At 58.8% G+C, this 27,635-nt stretch overlaps 1 protein-coding gene and 8 pseudogenes across 1 annotated transcript; all 9 read left to right on the top strand.

Annotated features, from left to right (window-relative positions):
* Positions 1–885: 885 nt before the first annotated feature.
* Positions 886–1,004, top strand: LOC118610269 (annotated as a pseudogene).
* A 6,654-nt stretch (positions 1,005–7,658) lies between these two features.
* LOC118610080 lies at positions 7,659–7,782 on the top strand (annotated as a pseudogene).
* A 3,016-nt stretch (positions 7,783–10,798) lies between these two features.
* On the top strand, positions 10,799–10,913 carry LOC118610497 (annotated as a pseudogene).
* A 739-nt stretch (positions 10,914–11,652) lies between these two features.
* LOC118610079 lies at positions 11,653–11,776 on the top strand (annotated as a pseudogene).
* A 1,202-nt stretch (positions 11,777–12,978) lies between these two features.
* Positions 12,979–17,095, top strand: LOC118609999 (collagen alpha-3(IX) chain-like; the record flags this gene model as incomplete). The annotated part of the gene is made up of 2 exons (XM_036229573.1): positions 12,979–13,104; positions 17,042–17,095. Coding segments are annotated over 2 exons (180 nt in total), but the record flags the coding sequence as incomplete, so codon positions are not given.
* On the top strand, positions 14,830–14,944 carry LOC118610496 (annotated as a pseudogene).
* LOC118610078 lies at positions 15,684–15,807 on the top strand (annotated as a pseudogene).
* A 2,382-nt stretch (positions 17,096–19,477) lies between the features above and the next one.
* On the top strand, positions 19,478–19,601 carry LOC118610077 (annotated as a pseudogene).
* A 4,667-nt stretch (positions 19,602–24,268) lies between these two features.
* LOC118610583 lies at positions 24,269–24,387 on the top strand (annotated as a pseudogene).
* The last annotated feature ends 3,248 nt before the right edge of the window (positions 24,388–27,635 follow it).

Here is a 27,635-nt window from a genome sequence, read left to right as displayed (position 1 = left end):
TTCATGATGGCGTACATTCGGGTGTTATTCCCAAAATGCCCACAAGATGGCAGCAGAAAGTAAATTTTTATAATGACATACACGTGCTTGTTTTTTTTGAAAATTCCAACGGGATGGTAACAGAGAACAATATTCCTGACATGCAATCTGTTTTTTTTTTTTCCCAAGATGCTTTCAAAATGGCAGCGGACAACTTTTCATGACAGCCTGCCCTTGGATTATTTTCAGAAAGCACATGAGATAGCCGGAAACAACAGTTTATAAAATGTGCTCTGTCCTTCTTCCAAAAGTGCCCACCAGATGGCAGCAGAGAATAAATAGTTATGAACATACACCTGGGTGTTATTTTCAAAATGCCTATGAAATGACAGCAGAGAATCACTCTGGGACCTTTGCTTCCTGGGCTCCGCGGGGCCGAGCCTCAAGGGCGGAGGGTGCCAGGCAGAGCGTGAGGTATTGGGGCGAAGCGTTGCCTGGTGGTGTGAACAGTGTCTCCGCGTGGTTTTGTGCAGGTCAGGCTCGGCCCCGGCGGGGAGCGCAGGGGTGGGTCTGGTTCAGGGCGGGGCGGGGATTTAGCAGGGCTGCACCTGCCTAGTTACCCAGGTGGCTGAGAGATTGGTGGGACATTCCAGGCTGGGATTCTGCTGAATGGCCTAGGCTGGGGAGGCAGGTGGTCCAGGGCCTGCGCAGGTTCGGGATGCGAGAGCGCCCACCCAGTCCTTCCGCACGGGTGCGAACCGACCAAGACCCGCGGGCCTTAGCGCGGCCTGAAGACCCTACCCTGGTCCCCTCAAACCGCCCAACCCTGGATATGCAAGCGCGGACTTCTCCGGTGCCCGGGAGGCCAGCCTCGAGCTCTTGGGGTGGTAGGTGACAGGTTCTCGCGTCTACGGCCACACCACCCTGAATGCGCCAGATCTCGTCTGATGTCAGAAGTTAAGCAGGGTCGGGCCTCGTTGGTACTTGGATGGGAGATCGTCTGGGAATACTGGGTGTTGTAGGCTTTTGTGGCCCGCTCCTTTTGCTGTCCTCTGGCCGGGGTTTCCCTGGTGGCCCTGGGGCCCTGCTCGCTAGCTCGCTCGCTGTCTCGGGGGTCCCTGGCGGGCGTCTCCAACTGCCTTGCGCCCGTGCCCTCGCCCGCCCTCACCTGCTCTCCTGTAGCCAGTCCTGGGCTGTTTCCTCTCACCGCTCCAGGCTCTTTCCTTCCTGGGCTCCATGGGACCAAGCCCCGAGGAACACCGTCTCTCACACACGTTGGGAGTGTGCTCGCATTCCTGGGACACGGGACCTGTCACCTCCACCAGCCCCGCTGCACCCCACCCAGCCCCGCCCCGCCAGAGGCCTCAAGCCTCCTCCGACACGCTTCTCCCCGCCCTTCTCACGCGACAGCCAGGTGCCCTCGGGCCAAGTGTGAGGCCCGCCCGCACACCCGGGACGAGAAGCAGGACTGACCAACTGCGTCAGAGAGGCCGAGATGCATGAAAGCACGTGCGTGTGTGCGGCGAGAGCCTTCTTGCTCTCTACAGGCCGCAGTGAACAGCCACACACACACTCACACACACACACACACACACGCACGCAGGCGCGCGCGCTCACACACATACTCCAGGGAGCCTGTGCGTCTTGCCTGTCTGCGGTGGTACCTCGGCAGGACTCAAAGGACAACGAGACGCCCTGAGCCCCGACCTGTACCGGGGCACAGGATACAAGGGTGCCAAGGTTCCGGGAGTTACGGGAGCACCGGGGTTCCGGAAATCCAGGGGTTCTGGGGTTCCCATGGGTTCCGCGGATCCGGGGTTCCGGGGATCCGGGGTTCCCAGGGGTTCTGCGGATCCGGGGTTCCCAGGGGTTCTGGCGGTTCCGGGATTCCCAGGGGTTCCGCGGATCCGGGGTTCCCAGGTGTTCCGCGGATCCGGGGTTCCCAGGGGTTCCGCAGATCCGGGGTTCCCAGGGGTTCTGCGGATCCGGGGTTCCGGGGTTCCCAGGGGGTTCCGCGGATCCAGGGTTCCCAGGGGTTCCGCGGATCCGTGGTTCCGGGGATCCGGGGTTCCCAGGGGTTCCGGGGGTTCCGGGGTTCCAGGGGTTCAAGGGGTTCCGGGGTTCCGGGGTTCCGGGGGCACGAACCGCCTCCCTACCCGATCGCAGCCCCGGCACAACCACCCTCTGCTGTGGGAGCGGCCCCTTCAGGGCGGCCGCAGGGTCTCGGGGTCACAGCCAGGCTCCGTCTCTGTGCGTCGCGGCGCTCGTCTGCGTGTCCTGTCCCGCTCTCTGCGCGGACGGGCACGGGCTTGTGCTCTCTCGGACGCGGGATCTCCTCTCTCGTCTCTCTCTGTGCCTTTCATCTTCAGTGTCTCTCTGTGTCTGACTGCAGCCAGCTCCCGCAGGCCCTCCCGTTGCCCGGCGACTCCGTCCCCTCCTTCGTGGCTCTCACTGGGCCTCCCCGGCTGGCGACCTGTGTTCTCCTTTCTCCTTCCCTCCCGGTCGCTCGCTCTGTCTCTGGGTTTCTCCTGTCCCGCTGTCTGTCAGCTCTTCCTCTCTCTGTCCGTGTGTCTTGTTGGAGAGAGTCGAGGTGAAGGCAAGGGGCAGCGGGTGGGGCGGGTCCCTGGTCCCGGCGGAGGGCGAGGGCTGCGTCGGTCCTAAGCGATACCTCGGGGTGTGGGACCGGGGCCTCCGTTTGTGTTTGGGCAGGTCGGGCACGGCTCGGCGGGGAGGGCGGGGGAGGTGTGCGTCTGGGTCAGGGCCGGAGACCAGATTTAGCCTGGCCGCAGGTACCTAGGTGCCAAGGTGGCCGAGAGCACGGCGGGCCTCGCCGGGGCTGGGGTCTTGCCAAGCGGCCAAAACTGGGGAGGCGGACGGCTGGGGCCTGGGCAGTTGGGGGATGCGACAACACCCACCCAGACCTCCGCACCGCTGGGAACTGGTCAAGGCCCGCAGTTCCTGAGCGGAAACCCACACCCCCACAGGAGGTGTGTTGTAGAGGCGGGCGTCTCTGGCACCCGGAAGGCCAGCCTCGAGCTCTTGAGGCGGCAGGTGACAGCCTCTCCTGTCTACACCCATACCACCCTGAACGTGCCTGATCTCGAAAGCTAAGCAGGATCGGGCCGGTTAGTATTTTGGTTGGAGACCTCCTGGGGCTACAGGGTGCTGTAGACTTTTGCCACGCCCTCCTTTGGCCTCCCTCCAGCCAGAGTGCCCGAGGACGCCCCCGGGCCCTGCTGGCTCGCTTTCTCAGGGGTCCTGGGCAGCCGCCCGAGCCCAAGGGCTACACGAGCGTCCGTGCTCCTCGCGCCACCACCCACCTCCACGTGCTCTCCTGCGGCCAGCAGCCCAGGGCTGTTTTCTCTTTCCTCTTCAGGCCTTTCTCTTCCTGGCGTCCACCGGGCAGAGCCCCAAGGGCCGAGAGCTCCGGATGGAGGGCGAGGTTGCGGGCCAAAGTGTCGTCTGGTGGAGTGGCTGGCTGGTGTGTCCACGTGTCTTCTGGGAGGTCCTGCTGGGCTTTGGCGGGGAGTGCAGGGCAGGGGTAGGACTAGGTGAGGGCCACGGCCTGGCCTTGGCAGTGGCACACCTGCCTAGGTGCCCATGTGGTTGAGAGATCAGCGGGCCACGCTCGGGCCCGGGTCCTTCCGAAGGCCCAAGACTGGTGAGGAGGGTGGCCCGGGGCCTGGTCAGTCCTGGGATGCGAGAGAGCCGACCGAGACCTTTGGCGTGACCGGGAACCGGCCAAGGCCTGGAACGAAGGGGCGAGGCGTGCGTGCTCTCCCTTGGCCTCCCCGCCTCCAAGCCGTGCGCATGGTGCTGGATGGCTCAGAGTGCGGGCAGCCTCTGCCTGGCGAGAGGTCTGCACCGCATCACCTCTGGGGCCAGTGCGGTGGCACGGTGGGGGTGACACCGCCGAAGCGAGGCGTAAGTCGCAGAGGTGAGCGCTCGTCCACACCAGCCATGCTCATGGCTGCCGCTCCTGCCCCCGCTGCTGCTCTGGTCGGTCTAGCGGAGGCCGGCTGCAACTCAAGGCGGGATGGAGACAGGAGAGGGGGACAGGGGCGGGGCTGGGAGGGACCAAGGGAGGGGTCAGGGAGCAGCGATAGGGGGAGAGGAAACCACCGAGGTGGGAAGGTACAGGGGAAGTGGCAGGGGGCGTGGCCCGGAGTGAGAAGGGATATGAGAAGGACAGGAGTTATTTCAAAGTGAGGTAAGCGCCAAGTGTCTGGAGTTTTATTTTAATGGTGAGCAGAGCCCTTAAGGCTGGGAAACGCTCTTCTTTGCTCCCATCTCGTGTACTTTTTTGGAATAACAGCAGAGTTTAGGGCGTTAATTGTTATTCCTTATCCCCTGCTGCCATCTTGTGGAATTTTTGGGAATAGCACCGGAGTTTAGGGATTGAAATATTATTCCTAAGCCTTTGCTGCCATCTCGTGGCCTTTTTGGAAAATAGCACCAGAGTTTAGGGATCGACATATTATTCCTAAGCCTTTGCTGCCATCTCGTGGGCTTTCTGGGGAATAGCACCAGAGTTTAGGCATTGAAATATTATTCCTAAACCTCTGCTGCCATCTCGTGGAATTTTTGGGAATAGCACGAGAATTTAGGTATTGAGATATACTTCCTAATCCTCTGCTGCCATCTCCTGGGCTTTCGGGGGAATAGCAACAGAGTTAAGGGATTGAAATATTATTCGTAAGCCTCTGCTGCCATCTCGTGGAATTTTTGGGAATAGCACGAGAGTTTAGGTATTGAGACATGCTTCCAAAGCCTCTGCTGCCATCTCGTGGGCTGTTTGGGAATAGCAGCAGTGTGTCGACCATGAAATGGTTTTCCCCATCTTCTGCTGCCATCTCGTGGGCTTTTTGGAGAATAGCACCTGAGTTTAGGGATTGAAATATTATTCCTAAGCCTCTGCTGCCATCTCGTGGCCATTTTGGGGAATAGCACCAGAGTTTAGGTATTGAAATGTTATTCCTAAGCCTCTGCTGCCATCTCGTAGCCTTTTTGGGGAATAGCACCTGAGTTTAGGGATTGAAATATTATTCCTAAGCCTCTGCTGCCATCTCGTGGAAGTTTTGGGAATAGCACGAGAGTTTAGGTATTGAGATATGCTTCCTAATCCTCTGCTGCCATGTTGAGTACTCTTTGGGAATAGCACCAGAGTTTAGGTATTGAAATATTATGCCGAAGCCTCTGCTGCCATCTCGTGGCCTTTTTGGGGAATAGCACCAAGTTTAGGGATTGAAATATTGTTCCTAAGCCTCTGCTGCCATCTCGTGGGCTTCCTGGGGAATAGCACCAGAGTTTAGGTATTGAAATATTATTCGTAAGCCTCTGCTGCCATCTCGTGGCCTTTTTGGGGAATAGCACTAGAGTTTAGGTATTGAGATATTATTCCGAAGCCTCTGCTGCCATCTCGTGGACTCTTCGGGAATAGAACCAGAGGTTAGGGATTGAAATAATATTCCGAAGCCTCTGCTGCCATCCCGTGGGCATTTGAGGGAATAGCACCGAGTTTAAGTATTGAAATATTATTCCCAAGCCCTTGCTGCCACCTCGTGGTCTTTTTGTGGAATAGCATCAGAGTTTAGGTATTGAAATATTATTCCTTATCCTCTGCTTCCGTCTCGTGGGCTATCTGGGGAATAGCACCAGAGTTTAGGGCTTGAAATATTATTCCTAAGCCTCTGCTGCCATCTCGTGGCCTTTTTGAGGAATAGCACCGGAGTTTAGGTATTGAAATATTATTCCTAAGCCTCTGCTGCCATCTCGTGGGCTTTTTGGGGAATAGCACCCGTGTTTAGGAATTGAAATATTATTCGTAAGCCTCTGCTGCCATCTCGTGGAATTTTTGAGAATAGCACCAGAGTTTAGGCATTGAGATAGTCTTCCTAATCCTCTGCTGCCATCTCGTGGACTCTTCGGGAATAGCACCAGAGTTTAGGTATTGAAATATTATTCCTAAGCCTCTGCTGCCATCCCGTGGGCTTTTGGGGGAATAGCACCGAGTTTAAGTATTGAAATATCATTCCGAAGCCTCTGCTGTCATCCCGTGGGATTTTTGGGAATAGCAGCAGTGTGTCGACCATGAAATGTTTTTCCCCATCCTCTGCTGCCATCTCGTGGGCTTTTTGGGAATAGCACCAGAGTTTAGGTATTGAAATATTATTCCTAAGCGTCTGCTGCCATCTCGTGGGCTTTTTGGGAATAGCACCGTGTGTCGACCATGAAATGTTTTTCCCTATCTTCTGCTGCCATCTCGTGGGCTTTTTGGGAATAGCACCAGAGTTTAGGTATTGCAATATTATTCCTTATCGTCTGGTGCCATCTCGTGGAATTTCTGGGAATAGCACCCGAGCGATGGCCATGAAATGTTATTCCCTATCCTCTGCTGCCATCTCGTGGACATTGTGAAAGTACTAGCGTATTCATAAATTTTGTTTTCCGCAGCAATCCTGTGTGCATTTTGAGAATGACAGAGTGTAGACCACAATAAAAATAAATTTTCTGATGCCATCGGGTGTGTGTTTTATTATACACACCTGAGCGATCATGAATATTCATTCTCTACTGCCATACGGTGTCCAGAAACGGTCGATGTCATCATAAAACTTTACACTCTGCTGCCATCTGGTGGGATTTGGGGGAATAACACAGCGGCGCATCTCGTGAACAGTTCTCTCTGCTGCTATCACATGCATTTCAAATTAGCGCCCACGTGTATGTCATAAAATGTATTTTCTGCCGTGGTGCGGGCGCGGGCGTCTCCGGGGGCCGGGAGGCCAGGCTCGAAGTTTTGGGAATGCAGGCGACAGTGTTCCTGGTTACGGCTGTGCCCCGCGGAACGTGCCTGATCCCGTCTGATCTTGGAAGCTAAGCAGGGTTGAGCCTGGTTAGTACTTAGATGGGAGACCGCGAATACCGGGTGCCGTAGGCCTTTGCCGCCCCCTCCTTTTGTCGCCCTCCAGCCGGGGTGCCCCTGGATGCCCCGGGCCCTCGCTCACTTGCTCACTTGGTCGCTTGCTGTTCCGGGGGTCCCGGGGAGGCGACCGAGCTTAAGGGCTGCACCGAAGTCCATGCGCCCCGCGACATCGCCCGCCCCCACCTGCTCTCCTGCAGCCAGACCTGGGCTGCTTTCTCTCCACTCTGGACCCTTCGCTTCCTGGACTCCACGGGGGGAGGGGCGAGCCTCAAGGGCGGAGGGCACTGGGCGGAAGGTGAGGTTTCGGGGCGAAGCGTTGCCTGGTGGTGTGGCCGGTGTCTCCGCGTGGTTCCGGCCAGGTCACGCTCAGCCCCGCCGGGGAGCGCAGAGGAGGGGTGGATCTGGTTCAGGGCCAGGTCGAAACTTATCAGGGCTGCCCCTTCCCTGTTGCCCAGGTGGCCGAGAGATGGGCGAGGCACGCCTGGGCCGTGGTCCTGCCAAACGGCCAAGACGGGGAAGGCAAGTGGTCTGCGGCCTGGGCAGGTCCGGGATGCGAGAGCGCCCACCCAGTGCCTCCGCTCAGTCCCTCAAGGGCTGTGGTGGTGCCTTAGCGCGGCTGGCTCTCGCTCCAGCCACCTCTCTAGCGGAACCCCCAGCGCTCCCCCCAAGGAGGAGGTACGGTGTAGTCGTGGGCGTCTCCAGCGGCCAGGAGGCCAGGCTCGGTCTCTTGGGGCGGCAGACGACAGGCTCTCCCGTCTAAGTCCCTACCACCCTGAATGCGCCCGAACTTGTCTGATCTTGGAAGCTAAGCAGGGTCGGGCCTGGTTATTCTATTACTTGGGTGGGAGACCGTCTGGGAAGGCCGGGTGCCGTAGGCTTTTGCCGCCCCCTCCTTTTGCCGCCCTCTAGCCAGGTGGCCCCGGGATGCCCCTGGGCTCTGCTCACTGACTTGGCCGCTGTCTCTGTGGCCCGCCGCGGGCGGCCGAGCCCAAGGGCGTCTCCAATGGCCGCGGGCCCGCGCCCTCACCCGCCCTCACCTGCTCTCCTGCAGCCAGTCCCGGGCCGTTTCCTCTCACCGCTCCAGGCCCTTTCCTTCCTGGGCTCCGTAGGACCGAGCCCCGGGGACCGCCGTCTCTAACACACGTTGGGAGTGTGCTCGCCTTCCCGGGACGCGGGACCGGCCACCCCCACCCGCCACGCCGCGTCCCGCCCAGCCGCGCCCCGCCAGAGGCCTCAAACCTCCTCCGACACGCTTCTCCCCGCCCTTCTCACCCGACAGCCAGGTGCCCTCGGCCCAAGCGCGAGGCCGGCCCGCACACCCGGGACGAGAAGCAGGACTGACCAACTGCGTCAGAAAGGCCGAGACACACGAGAGCGCGCACGCGTGTGCGGCGAGAGCCTTCTTGCTCGCGACAGGCCGCAGCAAACAGCCACACACATACATACTCCAGGGAGCCTGTGCGTCTCGCCTGTCTGCGGTGGTACCTCGGGAGGACTCAAAGGACAACGAGACTCCCTGAGCCCCGACCTGTATCGGGGCATGGGATACAGGGGTGCCAAGGTTCCGGGAGTGCCGGGATCGCCGGGGTTCCGGGGATAAAAGAGTTCTGGGGATCCGGGGTTACGGGGGTTCGAGGGGTTCCGCGGTTCCCCAGGGTTCCGCGGAGCAAGGGGTTCCCAGGGGTTCCGCCGACGAAGGGGTTCTCAGGGGGTTCCACAGAGCCGGGGTTCCCAGGGGTTCCGCGGTCCAAGGGGTTCCCAGGGGTTCCGCGGACCAAGGGGTTCTCAGGGGTTCCGTCGACGAAGGGGTTCTCAGGGGTTCCGCGGACCAAGGGGTTCCCAGGGGTTCCGCGGACTAAGGGGTTCTCAGGGGTTCCCTCAACGAAGGGGTTCTCAGGGGCTCCGTCAACGAAGGGGTTCTCAGGGGGTTCCGCAGAGCCGGGGTTCCCAGGGGGTTCCGCGGACCAAGGGGTTCCCAGGGGTTCCGCGGACCAAGGGGTTCTCAGGGGTTCCGCGGACCAAGGGGTTCTCAGGGGTTCCGCAGTCGAAGGAGTTCCCAGGGGTTCCGCGGACCAAGGGGTTCCCAGGGGTTCCGCGGACCAAGGGGTTCCCAGGGGTTCCGCGGACGAAGGGGTTCTCAGGGGTTCCGTCAACGAAGGGGTTCTCAGGGGGTTCCGCAGAGCCGGGGCTCCCAGGGGTTCCGCGGACCAAGGGGTTCCCAGGGGTTCCGCGGACCAAGGGGTTCCCAGGGGTTCCGCGGACGAGGGGGTTCTCAGGGGTTCCGTCAACGAAGGGGTTCTCAGGGGGTTCCGCAGAGCCGGGGCTCCCAGGGGTTTTCGCGGACCAAGGGGTTCCCAGGGGTTTCCGCGGACCAAGGGGTTCCCAGGGGTTCCGCGGACGAGGGGGTTCTCAGGGGTTCCGTCAACGAAGGGGTTCTCAGGGGGTTCCGCAGAGCCGGGGCTCCCAGGGGTTCCGCGGACCAAGGGGTTCCCAGGGGTTCCGCGGACCAAGGGGTTCTCAGGGGTTCCGTCGACGAAGGGTTCTCAGGGGTTCCGCGGACCAAGGGGTTCCCAGGGGTTCCGCGGAGCCGGGGTTCCCAGGGGTTCCGCGGACCAAGGGGTTCCCAGGGGTTCCGCGGACGAAGGGGTTCTCAGGGGTTCCGCGGACCAAGGGGTTCCCAGGGGTTCCGCGGACCCGGGTTTCCGCTTCTTGGGAATAGCACCAGAGTTTAGGGATTGAAATATTATTCCTAAGCCTCTGCTGCCGTCTCGTGGCCTTTTTGGGGAATAGCACCGAAGTTTAGGTATTGAAATATTATTCCGAAGCCTCTGCTGCCATCTCGTGGGCTCTCTGGGGAATAGCACCAGTGTTTAGGGATTGAAATATTATTTCAAAGCCTCTGCTGCCATCTCGTGGTCTTTTTGGGGAATAGCACCAGAGTTTAGGGATTGAAATATTATTCGTAAGGCTCTGCTGCCATCTCGTGGAATTTTTGATAATAGCACCAGAGTTTAGGCATTGAGATAGTCTTCCTAATCCTCTGCTGCCTTCTCGTGGACTCTTCGGGAATAGCACCAGAGTTTAGGTATTGAAATATTATTCCTAAGCCTCTGCTGCCATCCCGTGGGCTTTTGGGGGAATAGCACCGAGTTTAAGTATTGAAATATCATTCCGAAGCCTCTGCTGTCATCCCGTGGGATTTTTGGGAATAGCAGCAGTGTGTCGACCATGAAATGTTTTTCCCCATCCTCTGCTGCCATCTCGTGGGCTTTTTGGGAATAGCACCAGAGTTTAGGTATTGAAATATTATTCCTAAGCGTCTGCTGCCATCTCGTGGGCTTTTTGGGAATAGCACCAGAGTTTAGGTATTGCAATATTATTCCTTATCGTCTGGTGCCATCTCGTGGAATTTCTGGGAATAGCACCCGAGCGATGGCCATGAAATGTTATTCCCTATCCTCTGCTGCCATCTCGTGGACATTGTGAAAGTACTAGCGTATTCATAAATTTTGTTTTCCGCAGCAATCCTGTGTGCATTTTGAGAATGACAGAGTGTAGACCACAATAAAAATAAATTTTCTGATGCCATCGGGTGTGTGTTTTATTATACACACCTGAGCGATCATGAATATTCATTCTCTACTGCCATACGGTGTCCAGAAACGGTCGATGTCATCATAAAACTTTACACTCTGCTGCCATCTGGTGGGATTTTGGGGAATAACACAGCGGCGCATCTCGTGAACAGTTCTCTCTGCTGCTATCACATGCATTTCAAATTAGCGCCCACGTGTATGTCATAAAATGTATTCTCTGCCGTGGTGCAGGCGCGGGCGTCTCCGGGGGCCGGGAGGCCAGGCTCGAAGTTTTGGGAATGCAGGCGACAGTGTTCCTGGTTACGGCTGTACCCCGCGGAACGTGCCCGATCCCGTCTGATCTTGGAAGCTAAGCCGGGTTGAGCCTGGTTAGTACTTAGATGGGAGACCGCGAATACCGGGTGCCGTAGGCCTTTGCCGCCCCCTCCTTTTGTCGCCCTCCGGCCGGGGTGCCCCTGGATGCCCCGGGCCCCCGCTCACTTGCTCACTTGGTCGTTTGCTGTTCCGGGGGTCCCGGGTAGGCGACCGAGCTTAAGGGCTGCACCAAAGTCCATGCGCCCCGCGACATCGCCCGCCCCCACCTGCTCTCCTGCAGCCAGACCTGGGCTGCTTTCTCTCCACTCTGGACCCTTCGCTTCCTGGACTCCACGGGGGGAGGGGCGAGCCTCAAGGGCGGAGGGCACTGGGCGGAAGGTGAGGTTTCGGGGCGAAGCGTTGCCTGGTGGTGTGGCCGGTGTCTCCGCGTGGTTCTGGCCAGGTCACGCTCAGCCCCGCCGGGGAGCGAAGAGGAGGGGTGGATCTGGTTCAGGGCCAGGTCGAAACTTATCAGGGCTGCACCTTCCCTGTTGCCCAGGTGGCCGAGAGATGGGCGAGGCACGCCTGGGCCGTGGTCCTGCCGAACGGCCAAGACGGGGAAGGCAAGTGGTGTGGGGCCTGGGCAGGTCCGGGATGCGAGAGCGCCCACCCAGTCCCTCCGCTCAGTCCCTCAAGGGCTGTGGTGGTGCCTTAGCGCGGCTGGCTCTCGCTCCAGCCACCTCTCTAGCGGAACCCCCAGCGCTCCCCCCAAGGAGGAGGTACGGTGTAGTCGTGGGCGTCTCCAGCGGCCAGGAGGCCAGGCTCGGTCTCTTGGGGCGGCAGACGACAGGCTCTCCCGTCTAAGTCCCTACCACCCTGAATGCGCCCGAACTTGTCTGATCTTGGAAGCTAAGCAGGGTCGGGCCTGGTTATTCTATTACTTGGGTGGGAGACCGTCTGGGAAGGCCGGGTGCCGTAGGCTTTTGCCGCCCCCTCCTTTTGCCGCACTCTAGCCAGGTGGCCCCGGGATGCCCCTGGGCTCTGCTCCCTGACTTGGCCGCTGTCTCTGTGGTCCGCCGCGGGCGGCCGAGCCCAAGGGCGTCTCCAATGGCCGCGGGCCCGCGCCCTCACCCGCCCTCACCTGCTCTCCTGCAGCCAGTCCCGGGCTGTTTCCTCTCACCGCTCCAGGCCCTTTCCTTCCTGGGCTCCGTAGGACCGAGCCCCGGGGACCGCCGTCTCTAACACACGTTGGGAGTGTGCTCGCCTTCCCGGGACGCGGGACCAGCCCCCCCCCACCCGCCACGCCGCGTCCCGCCCAGCCCCGCCCCGCCAGAGGCCTCAAACCTCCTCCGACACGCTTCTCCCCGCCCTTCTCACCCGACAGCCAGGTGCCCTCGGCCCAAGCGCGAGGCCGGCCCGCACACCCGGGACGAGAAGCAGGACTGACCAACTGCGTCAGAAAGGCCGAGACACACGAGAGCGCGCACGCGTGTGCGGCGAGAGCCTTCTTGCTCGCGACAGGCCGCAGCAAACAGCCACACACACATACTCCAGGGAGCCTGTGCGTCTCGCCTGTCTGCGGTGGTACCGATCGGGAGGACTCAAAGGACAACGAGACTTCCCTGAGCCCCGACCTGTAGCGGGGCATGGGATACAGGGGTGCCAAGGTTCCGGGAGTGCCGGGATCGCCGGGGTTCCGGGGATAAAAGAGTTCTGGGGATCCGGGGTTACGGGGGTTCGAGGGGTTCCGCGGTTCCCCAGGGTTCCGCGGAGCAAGGGGTTCCCAGGGGGTTCCGCCGACGAAGGGGTTCTCAGGGGTTCCAGTCAGACGAAGGGGTTCTCAGGGGTTCCGCGAGCCAAGGGGGTTCCCAGGGGGTTCCGCGGACCAAGGGGTTCTCAGGGGGTCCGCGGACCAAGGGGTTCTCAGGGGGTTCCGCGGACCAAGGGGTTCCCAGGGGTTCCGCGGACTAAGGGGTTCTCAGGGGTTCCCTCGAACGAAGGGGTTCTCAGGGGCTCCGTCGAACCAAGGGGTTCTCAGGGGTTTCCGGGGACCAGGGGTTCCCAGGGGTTCAGCGGACCAGGGGTTCCCAGGGGTTCCGCGGAACGAAGGGGTTATCAGGGGGTTCCGTCGAAGAAGGGTTTCTTCAGGGGTCCGCGGGACCAAGGGGTTCCCAGGGTTCCGCGGACCAAGGGGTTCTCAGGGGTTCGTCGCGAAGGGTTCTCAGGTTGTTCCGAGGACAAAGGGGTTCCCCGGGGGTTCCGCGGAGCGGGGGTTCCAAGGGGTTGCGCGGACCAAGGGGCGTTCAATGGGTTCGCGGACCAAGGGGGTTCCCAGGGGTTCGCGCCGAAGGGGTTCTCAGGGGTTCCGTTAAACGAAGGGGTTCTCAGGGGGGTCCGCAGAGCCGGGGCTCCCAGGGGTCGCGGACCAAGGGTTCCCAGGGTTCGCGGACCAAGGGGTTCCCAGGGTTCCGCGGAGAGGGGTTTCAGGGGTTCCGTCAAAGAAGGGGTTCTCAGGGGGTTCAGCAGAGCGGGGCGCCAGGGGTTCGCGGACCAAGGGGTTCCCAGGGGTTCCGCGACCAAGGGGTTTCTCAGGGGTTCCGTCGACGAAGGGGTTCCCAGGGGTCCGCGGACCAAGGGGTTCCCAGGGGTTCCGCGGACCAAGGGGTTCCCAGGGGTTCCGCGGACCAAGGGGTTCCCAGGGGTTCCGCGGACGAAGGGGTTCTCAGGGGTTCCGCGGACCAAGGGGTTCCCAGGGGTTCCGCGGACCCGGGTTTCCGCTTCTTGGGAATAGCACCAGAGTTTAGGGATTGAAATATTATTCCTAAGCCTCTGCTGCCGTCTCGTGGCCTTTTTGGGGAATAGCACCGAAGTTTAGGTATTGAAATATTATTCCGAAGCCTCTGCTGCCATCTCGTGGGCTCTCTGGGGAATAGCACCAGTGTTTAGGGATTGAAATATTATTTCAAAGCCTCTGCTGCCATCTCGTGGTCTTTTTGGGGAATAGCACCAGAGTTTAGGGATTGAAATATTATTCGTAAGGCTCTGCTGCCATCTCGTGGAATTTTTGATAATAGCACCAGAGTTTAGGCATTGAGATATTCTTCCTAATCATCTGCTGCCATCTCGTGGACTCTTCGGGAATAGCACCAGAGTTTAGGTATTGAAATATTATTCCTAAGCCTCTGCTGCCATCCCGTGGGCTTTTGGGGGAATAGCACCGAGTTTAAGTATTGAAATATCATTCCGAAGCCTCTGCTGTCATCCCGTGGGATTTTTGGGAATAGCAGCAGTGTGTCGACCATGAAATGTTTTTCCCTATCTTCTGCTGCCATCTCGTGGGCTTTTTGGGAATAGCACCAGAGTTTAGGTATTGAAATATTATTCCTAAGCCTCTGCTGCCATCTCGTGGGCTTTTTGGGAATAGCACCGTGTGTCGACCGTGAAATGTTTTTCCCTATCTTCTGCTGCCATCTCGTGGGCTTTTTGGGAATAGCACCAGAGTTTAGGTATTGCAATATTATTCCTTATCGTCTGGTGCCATCTCGTGGAATTTCTGGGAATAGCACCCGAGCGATGGCCATGAAATGTTATTCCCTATCCTCTGCTGCCATCTCGTGGACATTGTGAAAGTACTAGCGTATTCATAAATTTTGTTTTCCGCAGCAATCCTGTGTGCATTTTGAGAATGACAGAGTGTAGACCACAATAAAAATAAATTTTCTGATGCCATCGGGTGTGTGTTTTATTATACACACCTGAGCGATCATGAATATTCATTCTCTACTGCCATACGGTGTCCAGAAACGATCCATGTCATCATAAAACTTTACGCTCTGCCGCCATCTGGTGGGATTTTGGGGAATAACACAGCGGCGCATCTCGTGAACAGTTCTCTCTGCTGCTATCACATGCATTTCAAATTAGCGCCCACGTGTATGTCATAAAATGTATTCTCTGCCGTGGTGCAGGCGCGGGCGTCTCCGGGGGCCGGGAGGCCAGGCTCGAAGTTTTGGGAATGCAGGCGACAGTGTTCCTGGTTACGGCTGTACCCCGCGGAACGTGCCCGATCCCGTCTGATCTTGGAAGCTAAGCCGGGTTGAGCCTGGTTAGTACTTAGATGGGAGACCGCGAATACCGGGTGCCGTAGGCCTTTGCCGCCCCCTCCTTTTGTCGCCCTCCGGCCGGGGTGCCCCTGGATGCCCCGGGCCCTCGCTCACTTGCTCACTTGGTCGCTTGCTGTTCCGGGGGTCCCGGGGAGGCGACCGAGCTTAAGGGCTGCACCGAAGTCCATGCGCCCCGCGACATCGCCCGCCCCCACCTGCTCTCCTGCAGCCAGACCTGGGCTGCTTTCTCTCCACTCTGGACCCTTCGCTTCCTGGACTCCACGGGGGGAGGGGCGAGCCTCAAGGGCGGAGGGCACTGGGCGGAAGGTGAGGTTTCGGGGCGAAGCGTTGCCTGGTGGTGTGGCCGGTGTCTCCGCGTGGTTCTGGCCAGGTCACGCTCAGCCCCGCCGGGGAGCGCAGAGGAGGGGTGGATCTGGTTCAGGGCCAGGTCGAAACTTATCAGGGCCGCACCTTCCCTGTTGCCCAGGTGGCCGAGAGATGGGCGAGGCACGCCTGGGCCGTGGTCCTGCCGAACGGCCAAGACGGGGAAGGCAAGTGGTCTGCGGCCTGGGCAGGTCCGGGATGCGAGAGCGCCCACCCAGTCCCTCCGCTCAGTCCCTCAAGGGCTGTGGTGGTGCCTTAGCGCGGCTGGCTCTCGCTCCAGCCACCTCTCTAGCGGAACCCCCAGCGCTCCCCCCAAGGAGGAGGTACGGTGTAGTCGTGGGCGTCTCCAGCGGCCAGGAGGCCAGGCTCGGTCTCTTGGGGCGGCAGACGACAGGCTCTCCCGTCTAAGTCCCTACCACCCTGAATGCGCCCGAACTTGTCTGATCTTGGAAGCTAAGCAGGGTCGGGCCTGGTTATTCTATTACTTGGGTGGGAGACCGTCTGGGAAGGCCGGGTGCCGTAGGCTTTTGCCGCCCCCTCCTTTTGCCGCACTCTAGCCAGGTGGCCCCGGGATGCCCCTGGGCTCTGCTCACTGACTTGGCCGCTGTCTCTGTGGCCCGCCGCGGGCGGCCGAGCCCAAGGGCGTCTCCAATGGCCGCGGGCCCGCGCCCTCACCCGCCCTCACCTGCTCTCCTGCAGCCAGTCCCGGGCTGTTTCCTCTCACCGCTCCAGGCCCTTTCCTTCCTGGGCTCCGTAGGACCGAGCCCCGGGGACCGCCGTCTCTAACACACGTTGGGAGTGTGCTCGCCTTCCCGGGACGCGGGACCAGCCACCCCCACCCGCCACGCCGCGTCCCGCCCAGCCCCGCCCCGCCAGAGGCCTCAAACCTCCTCCGACACGCTTCTCCCCGCCCTTCTCACCCGACAGCCAGGTGCCCTCGGCCCAAGCGCGAGGCCGGCCCGCACACCCGGGACGAGAAGCAGGACTGACCAACTGCGTCAGAAAGGCCGAGACACACGAGGGCGCGCACGCGTGTGCGGCGAGAGCCTTCTTGCTCGCGACAGGCCGCAGCAAACAGCCACACACATACATACTCCAGGGAGCCTGTGCGTCTCGCCTGTCTGCGGTGGTACCTCGGGAGGACTCAAGGACAACGAGACTCCCTGAGCCCCGACCTGTATCGGGGCATGGGATACAGGGTGCCAAGGTTCCGGGAGTGCCGGGATCGCCGGGGTTCCGGGGATAAAAGAGTTCTGGGATCCGGGGTTACGGGGGTTCGAGGGGTTCGCGGTTCCCCAGGGTTCCGCGGAGCAAGGGGTTCCCAGGGGTTTCCGCCGACGAAGGGGTCTCAGGGGGTTCCACAGAGCCGGGGTTCCCAGGGGTTCCGCGGTCCAAGGGGTTCCAGGGGTTCCGCGGACCAAGGGGTTCTCAGGGGTTCCGTCGACGAAGGGGTTCTCACGCGGATCCAAGGGGTTCCCAGTGGTTCCGCCGGATCCAAGGGGGTTCTCAGGGGTTCCGTCGACGAAGGGGTTCCCAGGGGTTCCGCGGTACCAAGGGGTTCCCAGGGGTTCCGCAGGAACACGGTGGTTCCCAGGGGTTCCGCGGTACAAGGGGTCCTCAGGGGGTCTTCCGCGGATGCAAGGGGTTCTCAGGGGTTCCGCATGAGCCGAGGGGGTTCTCAGGGGTTCGCGGTCCAAGGGGTTCTCAGGGGTTCCGCAGGATGAGGGGGTTCCCAGGGGTTCCGCGGACCAAGGGGTTCCCAGGGGTTCCGCGGACCAAGGGGTTCCCAGGGGTTCCGCGGACCAAGGGGTTCTCAGGGGTTCCGTCGACGAAGGGGTTCTCAGGGGTTCCGCGGACCAAGGGGTTCCCAGGGGTTCCGCGGATGAAGGGGTTCTCAGGGGTTCCGCGGACCAAGGGGTTCCCAGGGGTTCCGCGGTCCAAGGGGTTCCCAGGGGTTCCGCAGACCGGGGGTTCCCAGGGGTTCCGCGGACGAAGGGGTTCTCAGGGGTTCCGCGGACCAAGGGGTTCCCAGGGGTTCCGCGGACCAAGGGGTTCCCAGGGGTTCCGCGGACCCGGGTTTCCGCTTCTTGGGAATAGCACCAGAGTTTAGGGATTGAAATATTATTCCTAAGCCTCTGCTGCCGTCTCGTGGCCTTTTTGGGGAATAGCACCGAAGTTTAGGTATTGAAATATTATTCCGAAGCCTCTGCTGCCATCTCGTGGGCGCTCTGGGGAATAGCACCAGTGTTTAGGGATTGAAATATTATTTCAAAGCCTCTGCTGCCATCTCGTGGTCTTTTTGGGGAATAGCACCAGAGTTTAGGGATTGAAATATTATTCGTAAGGCTCTGCTGCCATCTCGTGGAATTTTTGATAATAGCACCAGAGTTTAGGCATTGAGATAGTCTTCCTAATCCTCTGCTGCCATCTCGTGGACTCTTCGGGAATAGCACCAGAGTTTAGGTATTGAAATATTATTCCTAAGCCTCTGCTGCCATCCCGTGGGCTTTTGGGGGAATAGCACCGAGTTTAAGTATTGAAATATCATTCCGAAGCCTCTGCTGTCATCCCGTGGGGTTTTTGGGAATAGCAGCAGTGTGTCGACCATGAAATGTTTTTCCCCACCTTCTGCTCCCATCTCGTGGGCTTTTTGGGAATAGCACCAGAGTTTAGGTATTGAAATATTATTCCTAAGCGTCTGCTGCCATCTCGTGGGCTTTTTGGGAATAGCACCGTGTGTCGACCATGAAATGTTTTTCCCTATCTTCTGCTGCCATCTCGTGGGCTTTTTGGGAATAGCACCAGAGTTTAGGTATTGCAATATTATTCCTTATCGTCTGGTGCCATCTCGTGGAATTTCTGGGAATAGCACCCGAGCGATGGCCATGAAATGTTATTCCCTATCCTCTGCTGCCATCTCGTGGACATTGTGAAAGTACTAGCGTATTCATAAATTTTGTTTTCCGCAGCAATCCTGTGTGCATTTTGAGAATGACAGAGTGTAGACCACAATAAAAATAAATTTTCTGATGCCATCGGGTGTGTGTTTTATTATAAACACCTGAGCGATCATGAATATTCATTCTCTACTGCCATACGGTGTCCAGAAACGGTCGATGTCATCATAAAACTTTACACTCTGCTGCCATCTGGTGGGATTTGGGGGAATAACACAGCGGCGCATCTCGTGAACAGTTCTCTCTGCTGCTATCACATGCATTTCAAATTAGCGCCCACGTGTATGTCATAAAATGTATTTTCTGCTGTGGTGCAGGCGCGGGCGTCTCCGGGGGCCGGGAGGCCAGGCTCGAAGTTTTGGGAATGCAGGCGACAGTGTTCCTGGTTACGGCTGTGCCCCGCGGAACGTGCCTGATCCCGTCTGATCTTGGAAGCTAAGCAGGGTTGAGCCTGGTTAGTACTTAGATGGGAGACCGCGAATACCGGGTGCCGTAGGCCTTTGCCGCCCCCTCCTTTTGTCGCCCTCCAGCCGGGGTGCCCCTGGATGCCCCGGGCCCTCGCTCACTTGCTCACTTGGTCGCTTGCTGTTCCGGGGGTCCCGGGGAGGCGACCGAGCTTAAGGGCTGCACCAAAGTCCATGCGCCCCGCGACATCGCCCGCCCCCACCTGCTCTCCTGCAGCCAGACCTGGGCTGCTTTCTCTCCACTCTGGACCCTTCGCTTCCTGGACTCCACGGGGGGAGGGGCGAGCCTCAAGGGCGGAGGGCACTGGGCGGAAGGTGAGGTTTCGGGGCGAAGCGTTGCCTGGTGGTGTGGCCGGTGTCTCCGCGTGGTTCTGGCCAGGTCACGCTCAGCCCCGCCGGGGAGCGCAGAGGAGGGGTGGATCTGGTTCAGGGCCAGGTCGAAACTTATCAGGGCCTGCACCTTCCCTGTTGCCCAGGTGGCCGAGAGATGGGCGAGGCACGCCTGGGCCGTGGTCCTGCCGAACGGCCAAGACGGGGAAGGCAAGTGGTGTGGGGCCTGGGCAGGTCCGGGATGCGAGAGCGCCCACCCAGTCCCTCCGCTCAGTCCCTCAAGGGCTGTGGTGGTGCCTTAGCGCGGCTGGCTCTCGCTCCAGCCACCTCTCTAGCGGAACCCCCAGCGCTCCCCCCAAGGAGGAGGTACGGTGTAGTCGTGGGCGTCTCCAGCGGCCAGGAGGCCAGGCTCGGTCTCTTGGGGCGGCAGACGACAGGCTCTCCCGTCTAAGTCCCTACCACCCTGAATGCGCCCGAACTTGTCTGATCTTGGAAGCTAAGCAGGGTCGGGCCTGGTTATTCTATTACTTGGGTGGGAGACCGTCTGGGAAGGCCGGGTGCCGTAGGCTTTTGCCGCCCCCTCCTTTTGCCGCACTCTAGCCAGGTGGCCCCGGGATGCCCCTGGGCTCTGCTCACTGACTTGGCCGCTGTCTCTGTGGTCCGCCGCGGGCGGCCGAGCCCAAGGGCGTCTCCAATGGCCGCGGGCCCGCGCCCTCACCCGCCCTCACCTGCTCTCCTGCAGCCAGTCCCGGGCTGTTTCCTCTCACCGCTCCAGGCCCTTTCCTTCCTGGGCTCCGTAGGACCGAGCCCCGGGGACCGCCGTCTCTAACACACGTTGGGAGTGTGCTCGCCTTCCCGGGACGCGGGACCGGCCACCCCCACCCGCCACGCCGCGTCCCGCCCAGCCCCGCCCCGCCAGAGGCCTCAAACCTCCTCCGACACGCTTCTCCCCGCCCTTCTCACCCGACAGCCAGGTGCCCTCGGCCCAAGCGCGAGGCCGGCCCGCACACCCGGGGACGAGAAGCAGGACTGACCAACTGCGTCAGAAGGCCGAGACACACGAGAGCGCGCACGCGTGTGCGGCGAGAGCCTTCTTGCTCGCGACAGGCCGCAGCAAACAGCCACACACACATACTCCAGGGAGCCTGTGCGTCTCGCCTGTCTGCGGTGGTACCTCGGGAGGACTCAAAGGACAACGAGACTCCCTGAGCCCCGACCTGTATCGGGGCATGGGATACAGGGGTGCCAAGGTTCCGGGAGTGCCGGGATCGCCGGGGTTCCGGGGATAAAAGAGTTCTGGGGATCCGGGGTTACGGGGGTTCGCGGGGTTCCGCGGTTCCCCAGGGTTCCGCGAGCAAGGGGTTCCCAGGGGTTCCGCCGACGAAGGGGTTCTCAGGGGTTCCGTCGACGAAGGGTTCTCAGGGGTTCCGTCAGAGCGGGGGTTCCCAGGGGTTCCGCCGGACCCGGGGTTCCCAGGGTTCCGCTGACCCAGGTGTTCTCAGGGGTTTCCGCGGAGCAAAAGGGTCCCAGGGGTTCCGCGACCAAGGGGTTCTCAGGGTTCCGCGGAGCAAAGGGTTCCTCCCAGGGGTTCCGCGGATCAAGGGGTTTCGCAGGGGTTACTGAACGGACCAAGGGGGGTCTCGGGGGTTCCGTCGACGAAGGGGTTCTCGGGGTTCTGAGGACCAAGGGGTGCCCAGGGGTTTCAGTCGGAAGGGTTTCCAGGGTTCCGAGGACCAAGGGTCCCAGGGGTTCCGCGGAACAAGGGGTTCCAGGGGTTCCGCCGGACGAAGGGCGTTCTTCAGGGGGTTCCGTCGACGAAGGGTTCTCGGGTTCGACGGCCAAGGGGGTTCCAGGGGTTCCGCGGACCAGGGTTCCCAGGGGTCGGGACCAAGGGGTTCCCAGGGTTCCGCGACACAAGGGTTCCAGGGGTTCCGTCGACGAAGGGTTCTCAGGGGTTCCGCGGACCAAGGGGTTCCCAGGGGTTCCGCGGAGCCGGGGTTCCCAGGGGTTCCGCGGATGAAGGGGTTCTCAGGGGTTCCGCGGAGCCGGGCTTCCCAGGGGTTCCGCCGACCGGGGGTTCCCAGGGGTTCCGCGGACGAAGGGGTTCTCAGGGGTTCCGTCGACGAAGGGGTTCCCAGGGGTTCCGCGGAGCAAGGGTTCCCAGGGGTTCCGCGGAGCAAGGGGTTCCCAGGGGTTCCAGGGACCCGGGGTTCCGCTTCTTGGGAATAGCACCAGAGTGTAGGAATTGAAATATTATTCCGAAGCCTCTGCTGCCATTTCGTGGCCTTTTAAGGGAATAGCACCGGAGTTTAGGGATTGAAATATTATTCCTTATCCTCTGCTTCCGTCTCGTGGGCTATCGGCCATCTGGGGAATAGCACTAGAGTTTAGGTGTTGAAATATTATTCCGAATCCTCTGCTGCCATCCCGTGAGATTTTTGGGAATAGCATCAGTGTGTCGACCATGAAATGTTTTTCCCCATCTTCTGCTCCCATCTCGTGGGCTTTTTGGGACTAGCACCCTAGTTTAGGTATTGAAATAATATTCCTAAGCCTCTGCGGCCATCTCGTGGGCTTTTTGGGAATAGCACCGTGTGTCGACCATGAAATGTTTTTCCCTATCTTCTGCTGCCATCTCGTGGGCTTTTTGGGAATAGCACCAGAGTTTAGGTATTGCAATATTATTCCTTATCGTCTGGTGCCATCTCGTGGAATTTTTGGGAATAGCACCGGAGTTTAGGTACTGAGATATTTTTCCTAATCCTCTGCTGCCATCTCGTGGGCCTTTTGGGAATAGCCCCCGAGCGATCGCCATGAAATGTTATTCCCAATCCTCTGCTGCCATCTCGTGGACTTTTTGGGAATAGCAGCAGAGTGTTGGCCATGAAATGTTATTCATTATCCTGTGCAGTCATCTGCTGTGCATTTTGGGAATAACACCTGAAAATAGGTCATCAAGGGTAGCTCATTATGAATATTCATTCTCTGCTTCCATCCGGTGGGAAATTTGGGAATAACATGACAGGGCTGCTCAAAGTTATTTCTGCTTCTTTTTCATGTTCCTTTTGGAAATAACACCCAGGGCATGTCATTATGAAGAGTTTTTCTCTGCTGCCGTCTCGTGGGTAATTTGAAAATAACACCCAAGTGTATATCATCATTAAATTTATTTCCTGCCGTCATAGGTGGGAATTTGGGGAATAACACCGGATTGTACGAAATAAAAATGTTTACTCTTTGCTGCCACCTGGTGGAGTTTTCGGGAATAAAACCTGGTGTAGGTTATCGTAAATATTCCTTCTGTGCCTTCATGCATTGTGCATCTTGAGAAGAACACGAGTGTCATAAAATTTATTCTTGCTGCCATCTGGTGGGCATTCTGGGAGTAATAACGCAGCGCAGATCCTAAAATGTTATCTCTGCTTCTGTGCAAGGTGCATTCTGAAAATAAACCCAAAGTAACGTCATTAGAATCACCTTTTATCTACTGCCATTTCATTTGCATCTGTGTAAAGACACGGGAGGGCACGTCATGAGGTTATTCTCTGCTGCCATTTCAAGGGCATTTCGAAAATAATATCCTGGTGTACGTGAGCACAGGATTCTTTTCTGAGGCCGTCTGGTGGTTACTTGGGAATAATGCCATAGAGAATGTCATGGGGAAAAAAAGTGGTGCTCTCTCGTGTGCATTTAAAAAATAACACCCCAGGGAATGTCGTTATAATTTTTTTCTCTGGTGCCTTTTCAGATTAAACTTGAGAAGAGCACAGGACCGCAAGTAATGAAAAACTGTTCTCTGTTGCCATCTCGTAGAAATTTTGATAATAACACTCAGGTGTATGTGAGCAGAACGATTTATTTTCTGCTGCCACCTGGTGAGCATTTTGGGAATAACGCCACAGTGCGTCCCGTGAAAAGTTACCGCTGCCGCCGTTGTGTGCCTTTAAAAACACCACTCCATCGTGTGTCTCTATAAATGTTTTCTCTGTCGCCATGTCGTGTGAATCTCGGGAAAAACAAAAGTGTGTACGTCGTGAAATCTGTTCGCCGCTGCCATCCGGAGGGCATTTCAGAAATAATACCTGCGTGTCTCTTGTGAATACTCACCTGCCGCTACACTGTGAGCATTTTCTGAATAAATCACAGCACATGCCATAAAATGCAATTTTGGGGCCATCTCACGTGCATTCTGAAAATAGACTCTGTGGAATGTCATTATGAAAAGTTTTCTGATGCCATTCCACGTGCATCTTGTGTAAAACACAGGAGTGCTTGTCGTGACATAATTTTCTGCTTTAGTCTTGTGGGCAATTGGGAAATAATGTCCTACTGTAGATCCTCTCGAATACTCATTCCGTGCTGCCATCCTGTCGTCATGTTGGGAATAACACCATAGCACACGTCGTAAGCCGTTATTTCTTTCGTTATCTCGTACAGTTAGAAAATGACACCTAAGGACGTTTGGTTGAACAAAGTTCTCGTACGTGGAATATCGTGTGTATCTTGGGATAAACAAAAAAAGTACATGTCATGAGAGATTATTCTCTGCTGCTGTCCGGTGGGCATTCGAAAATAACAGGCAAGCGTATGTTAATATAAAAAGTTACTTCCTGTTGCCATCGGCTCAGCATTTGGGGGATGACACAGGAGTGCACGTCTTGAGAAGTTATTTCTGCTACTACCTCATGTGCATTTAAAAAATGACTCCGCAGGGTGTGTCGTTAGAATTTTTTTTTTCTGCTGCCATTTCGTGTGAATCTTGGGACTAACACAGCAGCGCATGTCTTGAAAAATTTGTTCTCTGCTGCCATCTCATGGACATTGTGAAAATACCAGCGTATTCATAAATTTTGTTTTCTGAAGCAATCCTGTGGGAATTTTGAGAATAACAGAGTGTAGACCACAATAAAAATAAATTTTCTGATGCCATCGGGTGTCTATTTTACTATAAACACCTGAGCGATCATGAATATTCATTCTCTACTGCCATACGGTGTCCAGAAACGATCGATGTCATCATAAAACTTTACACTCTGCTGCCATCTGGTGGGATTTTGGGGAATAACACAGCGGCGCGTCTCATGAACAGTTATTTCGGCTGCTATCATATGCATTTCAAATTTGCGCCCATGTGTATGTCCTAAAATTTATTTTCTGCCGCGGTGCAGGCGCGGACGTTTCCGGGGGCCGGGAGGCCAGGCTCAAACTTTTGGGAATGCAGGCGACGGTGTTTCCTTTTTACGGCTGTACCACGCGGAACGTGCCTGATCCCGTCTGATCTCAGAAGCTAAGCAGGGTTGGGGCTGGTTAGTACTTGGATGGGAGAACGCTTGCGAGTACCGGGTGCTGCAGGCTCTTGCTGCCCCCTCCTTTTATCCCTCCGGCCAGGGTACGCCTGCATGCCCCGTGGCCCTGGTCACTTGCTCACTTTGTCGCTTGCTGTTCCGGGGGTCCAGGGTAGGCAACCGAGCTTAAGGGCTGCACCAAAGTCCATGCGCCCCGCGACATCGCCCGCCCCCACCTGCTCTCCTGCAGCCAGACCTGGGCTGTTTTCTCTCCACTCTGGACCCTTCGCTTCCTGGGCTCCACGGGGGGGGGGGCGGGGCGAGCCTCAAGGGCGGAGGGCACTCGGCGCAAGGTGAGGTTTTGGGGCCAAGCGTTGTCACGTGGTGTGGCAGGTGTTTCCGGGTGGTTTTGGCCAGGTCGGGCTCAGCCCCGGCGTGGAGCGCAGAAGTGGGGTGGATCTGGTTCAGGGCCGGGTCGAGACTTATCGGGCCTGCACCTTCCTGGTTCCCCAGGTGGCCGAGAGATTGGCGAGGCACGCCCGGGTCGTGGTCCTGCCAAATGGCCAAGAGTAGGAAGGCAAGTGGTCCAGGGCCTGGGCAAGATCCGGATGCTAGAACCACCCAGTCCTTCCGCACCGGCGCGAACCGGTCAAGACCCGCGGGGCCTTAGTGCAGCCGGCAGACCCTCCCCTGCTCTGCTCAAACCGCCCAACCCTGTACGTGCAGGCGCGGACGTCTCCGGCGCCCAGGAGGCCAGCCTCGAGCTCTTGGAACTGCAGGCAACAGGTTCTCGCATCTACGGCCCTATCACTCTCAATGCACCTGAACTTGTCTGATCTTGGAAGCTAAGCAGGGTCTCCCACTTGGGTGAGAGGCCACCTGGGAATGCCGGGTATTGTGGGCTTTTGCCGCCCCCTCCTTTTGCTGTCCTCCGGCCAGGGTGCCCCTGGACACCCCTGGGCCCTGCTCGCCTGCTGTCTCGGGGGTCCCGGCGGGCGGCCGAGCCCAAGGGCGTCTCCAACCGCCTCTCGCCTGCACCCTCGCCCGCCCTCGCCCGCTCTCCTGCAGCCAGTCCTGGGCTGTTTTCTCTCACCGCTCCAGGCCTTTTCTTTCCTGGGCTCTGTGGGACCAAGCCCCGAGGACCACCATCTCTAACACACGCTGGCAGCGCGCTCGCATCCCCGGGACGCGGGACCGGCCACCCCAACTCGCCCTGCCACGCCGAAGGCCTCAAGTCTCCTCCAACACGCTTCTCCCCGCCCTTCTCACCCGAGAACCAGGTGCCGTCGGACCAGGTACGAATCTGACCCTCACACCCGGGACAGGAAGCGTGACCGACCAGCAGCGTCAGAGAGGCCGAGCCACATGAGAGTGGGTGCGCGTGCGCGGCAAGAGCCCTCTGGCTCGCAGGAGGCTGCAGCGAACAGCCACACACACAAACACACACACACAGACACATACACACAGACACACACACACACACACACAGACACTCCAGGGAGCCTGTGCGTCTTGCCTGTCTGCGGCGGGACCCCTGGCAGGACTCATAGAACAATGAGACTCCCTGAGCCCCAGCCTGTCTCGAGGCATGCTGCACGAGGCACGAACCGCCTCCTTGCCTGAGCCCAGCCACGGCACTACCACCCCTGTGCTGTGGAAGCGGCCTCTTCAGGGCGGCCGCAGGGTCTCGGGGTCACAGCCGGGTTCTGGCTCCGTGCGTCGGAGCGCTCGTCTGCGTGTCCTGTCCCGCTCTCTGCACGGGCAGGTACGGGCTCACGCTCTCTCTCGTGCGCGGGATCTCCTCTCTGTCTCTCTGTCTCTCTCTGCTGTGTCTGACCGCGGCCACCTCCCGCGTTCCTCCCCTTACCCGGCGACCCCATCCCCCCCTTTGTGGCTCTCACTGTGCTTCCCGCCCTGGCGGCCTTCGTTCTCCTTTCTTCTTCCCTCCTGGTCACTCGCTCTGTGTCTGGGTTTCTCTGTCTCTCTGTCTATCTCTCTTGTTGGAGAGAGCCGATGTTGTTGCAGAGATGGTTAGGAAGAAGAGTCGGAGTGTGGAAATGCTTTTACTAATATGGATAAGGGAGAGGAGGAATGGCAAGGAATGGCAATGCTAGCATCTCCCACCCCTGCCTCCACGGCTTTTTATTCTCTCTCACAAAGCTGGCTTTGCAAATCATCGTTATTTACTATCAGGTTAGCGATGACAAACTACAGCCAATTCCCAGACTCAGCCACAAGGCCACTACCGTGTTTTCAGCTATTTCTTCTCAGGTATCTTCTTCCCATCCTTGTCCCTAGAGCAAGAAGTCCCAGAATAGGTCAGGCATGTGCCCCCTCCCTGCAATGCTTCCTCCAGTGCAAGTCCACATCTGCTTCTGATGACCTTGTTGCTCCAAGCACCAGGCATCCCGCCAGGACTGCAGGCGTTTCTCACAACAGATGTGAAGGCCAGGGGCTGCGGATTGGGCTGCTCCCTGGTCCCGGTGGAGAGTGAGGGCTGCGTCCATCCTAAGTGATGCCTCGGGGTGTGCCCAGGGGCTCCGTGTGTGTTTGGGCAGGTTGGGCACTGCTCGGTGGGGAGGGCAGGGGAGGTGTGCGTCTGGGTCAAGGCCGGAGCCCGGTCTTAGTCGGGCTGCAGGTACCTAGGTGCCCAGGTGGCCGAGAGCATGGCGCACAATGCTGGTCCGGGGTCCTGCCAAGCAGCCAAGACTGGAATGGCAGACGGCCCGAGGCCTGGGCAGTCAGGGGATGCGGTAACGCCCATGCAGACTTATGCACTGCCGGGAACCGGTCAAGGCCCGCAGCGCCTTAGCGGAAACCCGCACCCCCACAGGACGTGCGCTGTAGGCACGGGTGTCTCTGGCCCCCAGGAGGCCAGCCTCGAGCTTTTGGGGTGGCAGGTGACAGCCTCTCTTGTCTACGGCCATACCACCCTGAACGTGCCTGATTTTGAAAGCTAAGCAGGATCGGGCATGGTTAGTACTTGGTTAGATTGCAGACCTCTGGGGACTACAGGGTGCTGTAGGCTTTTGCCACGCTCTCCTTTGGCCACCGTCCAGCCAGAGTGTCCGAGGACGCCCCGGGCCCTACTTGCTCACTGTCCCGGGGGTCCCGGGCAGCCGTCCGAGCCCAAGGGCTACAGGAACATCCATGCTCCTCGCGCCACCGCCCACCTCCACGTGCTCTCCTGCGGCCAGCAGCCCTGGGCTGTTTTCTCTCTCCGCTTCAGGCCTTTTTCTTCCTGGGGTCCATGGGGCAGAGCCCCAAGGGCCGAGAGCTCTGCATGGAGGGTGAGGTTGAGGCCCAAAGTGTTGTCTG

Source organism: Rousettus aegyptiacus, unplaced genomic scaffold (genome assembly GCF_014176215.1).
Source record: "Rousettus aegyptiacus isolate mRouAeg1 unplaced genomic scaffold, mRouAeg1.p scaffold_m13_p_12, whole genome shotgun sequence".
In the NCBI taxonomy this organism is placed as follows: Eukaryota; Metazoa; Chordata; class Mammalia; order Chiroptera; family Pteropodidae; genus Rousettus; species Rousettus aegyptiacus.
This window is presented reverse-complemented; position numbering and strand designations above follow the sequence as displayed.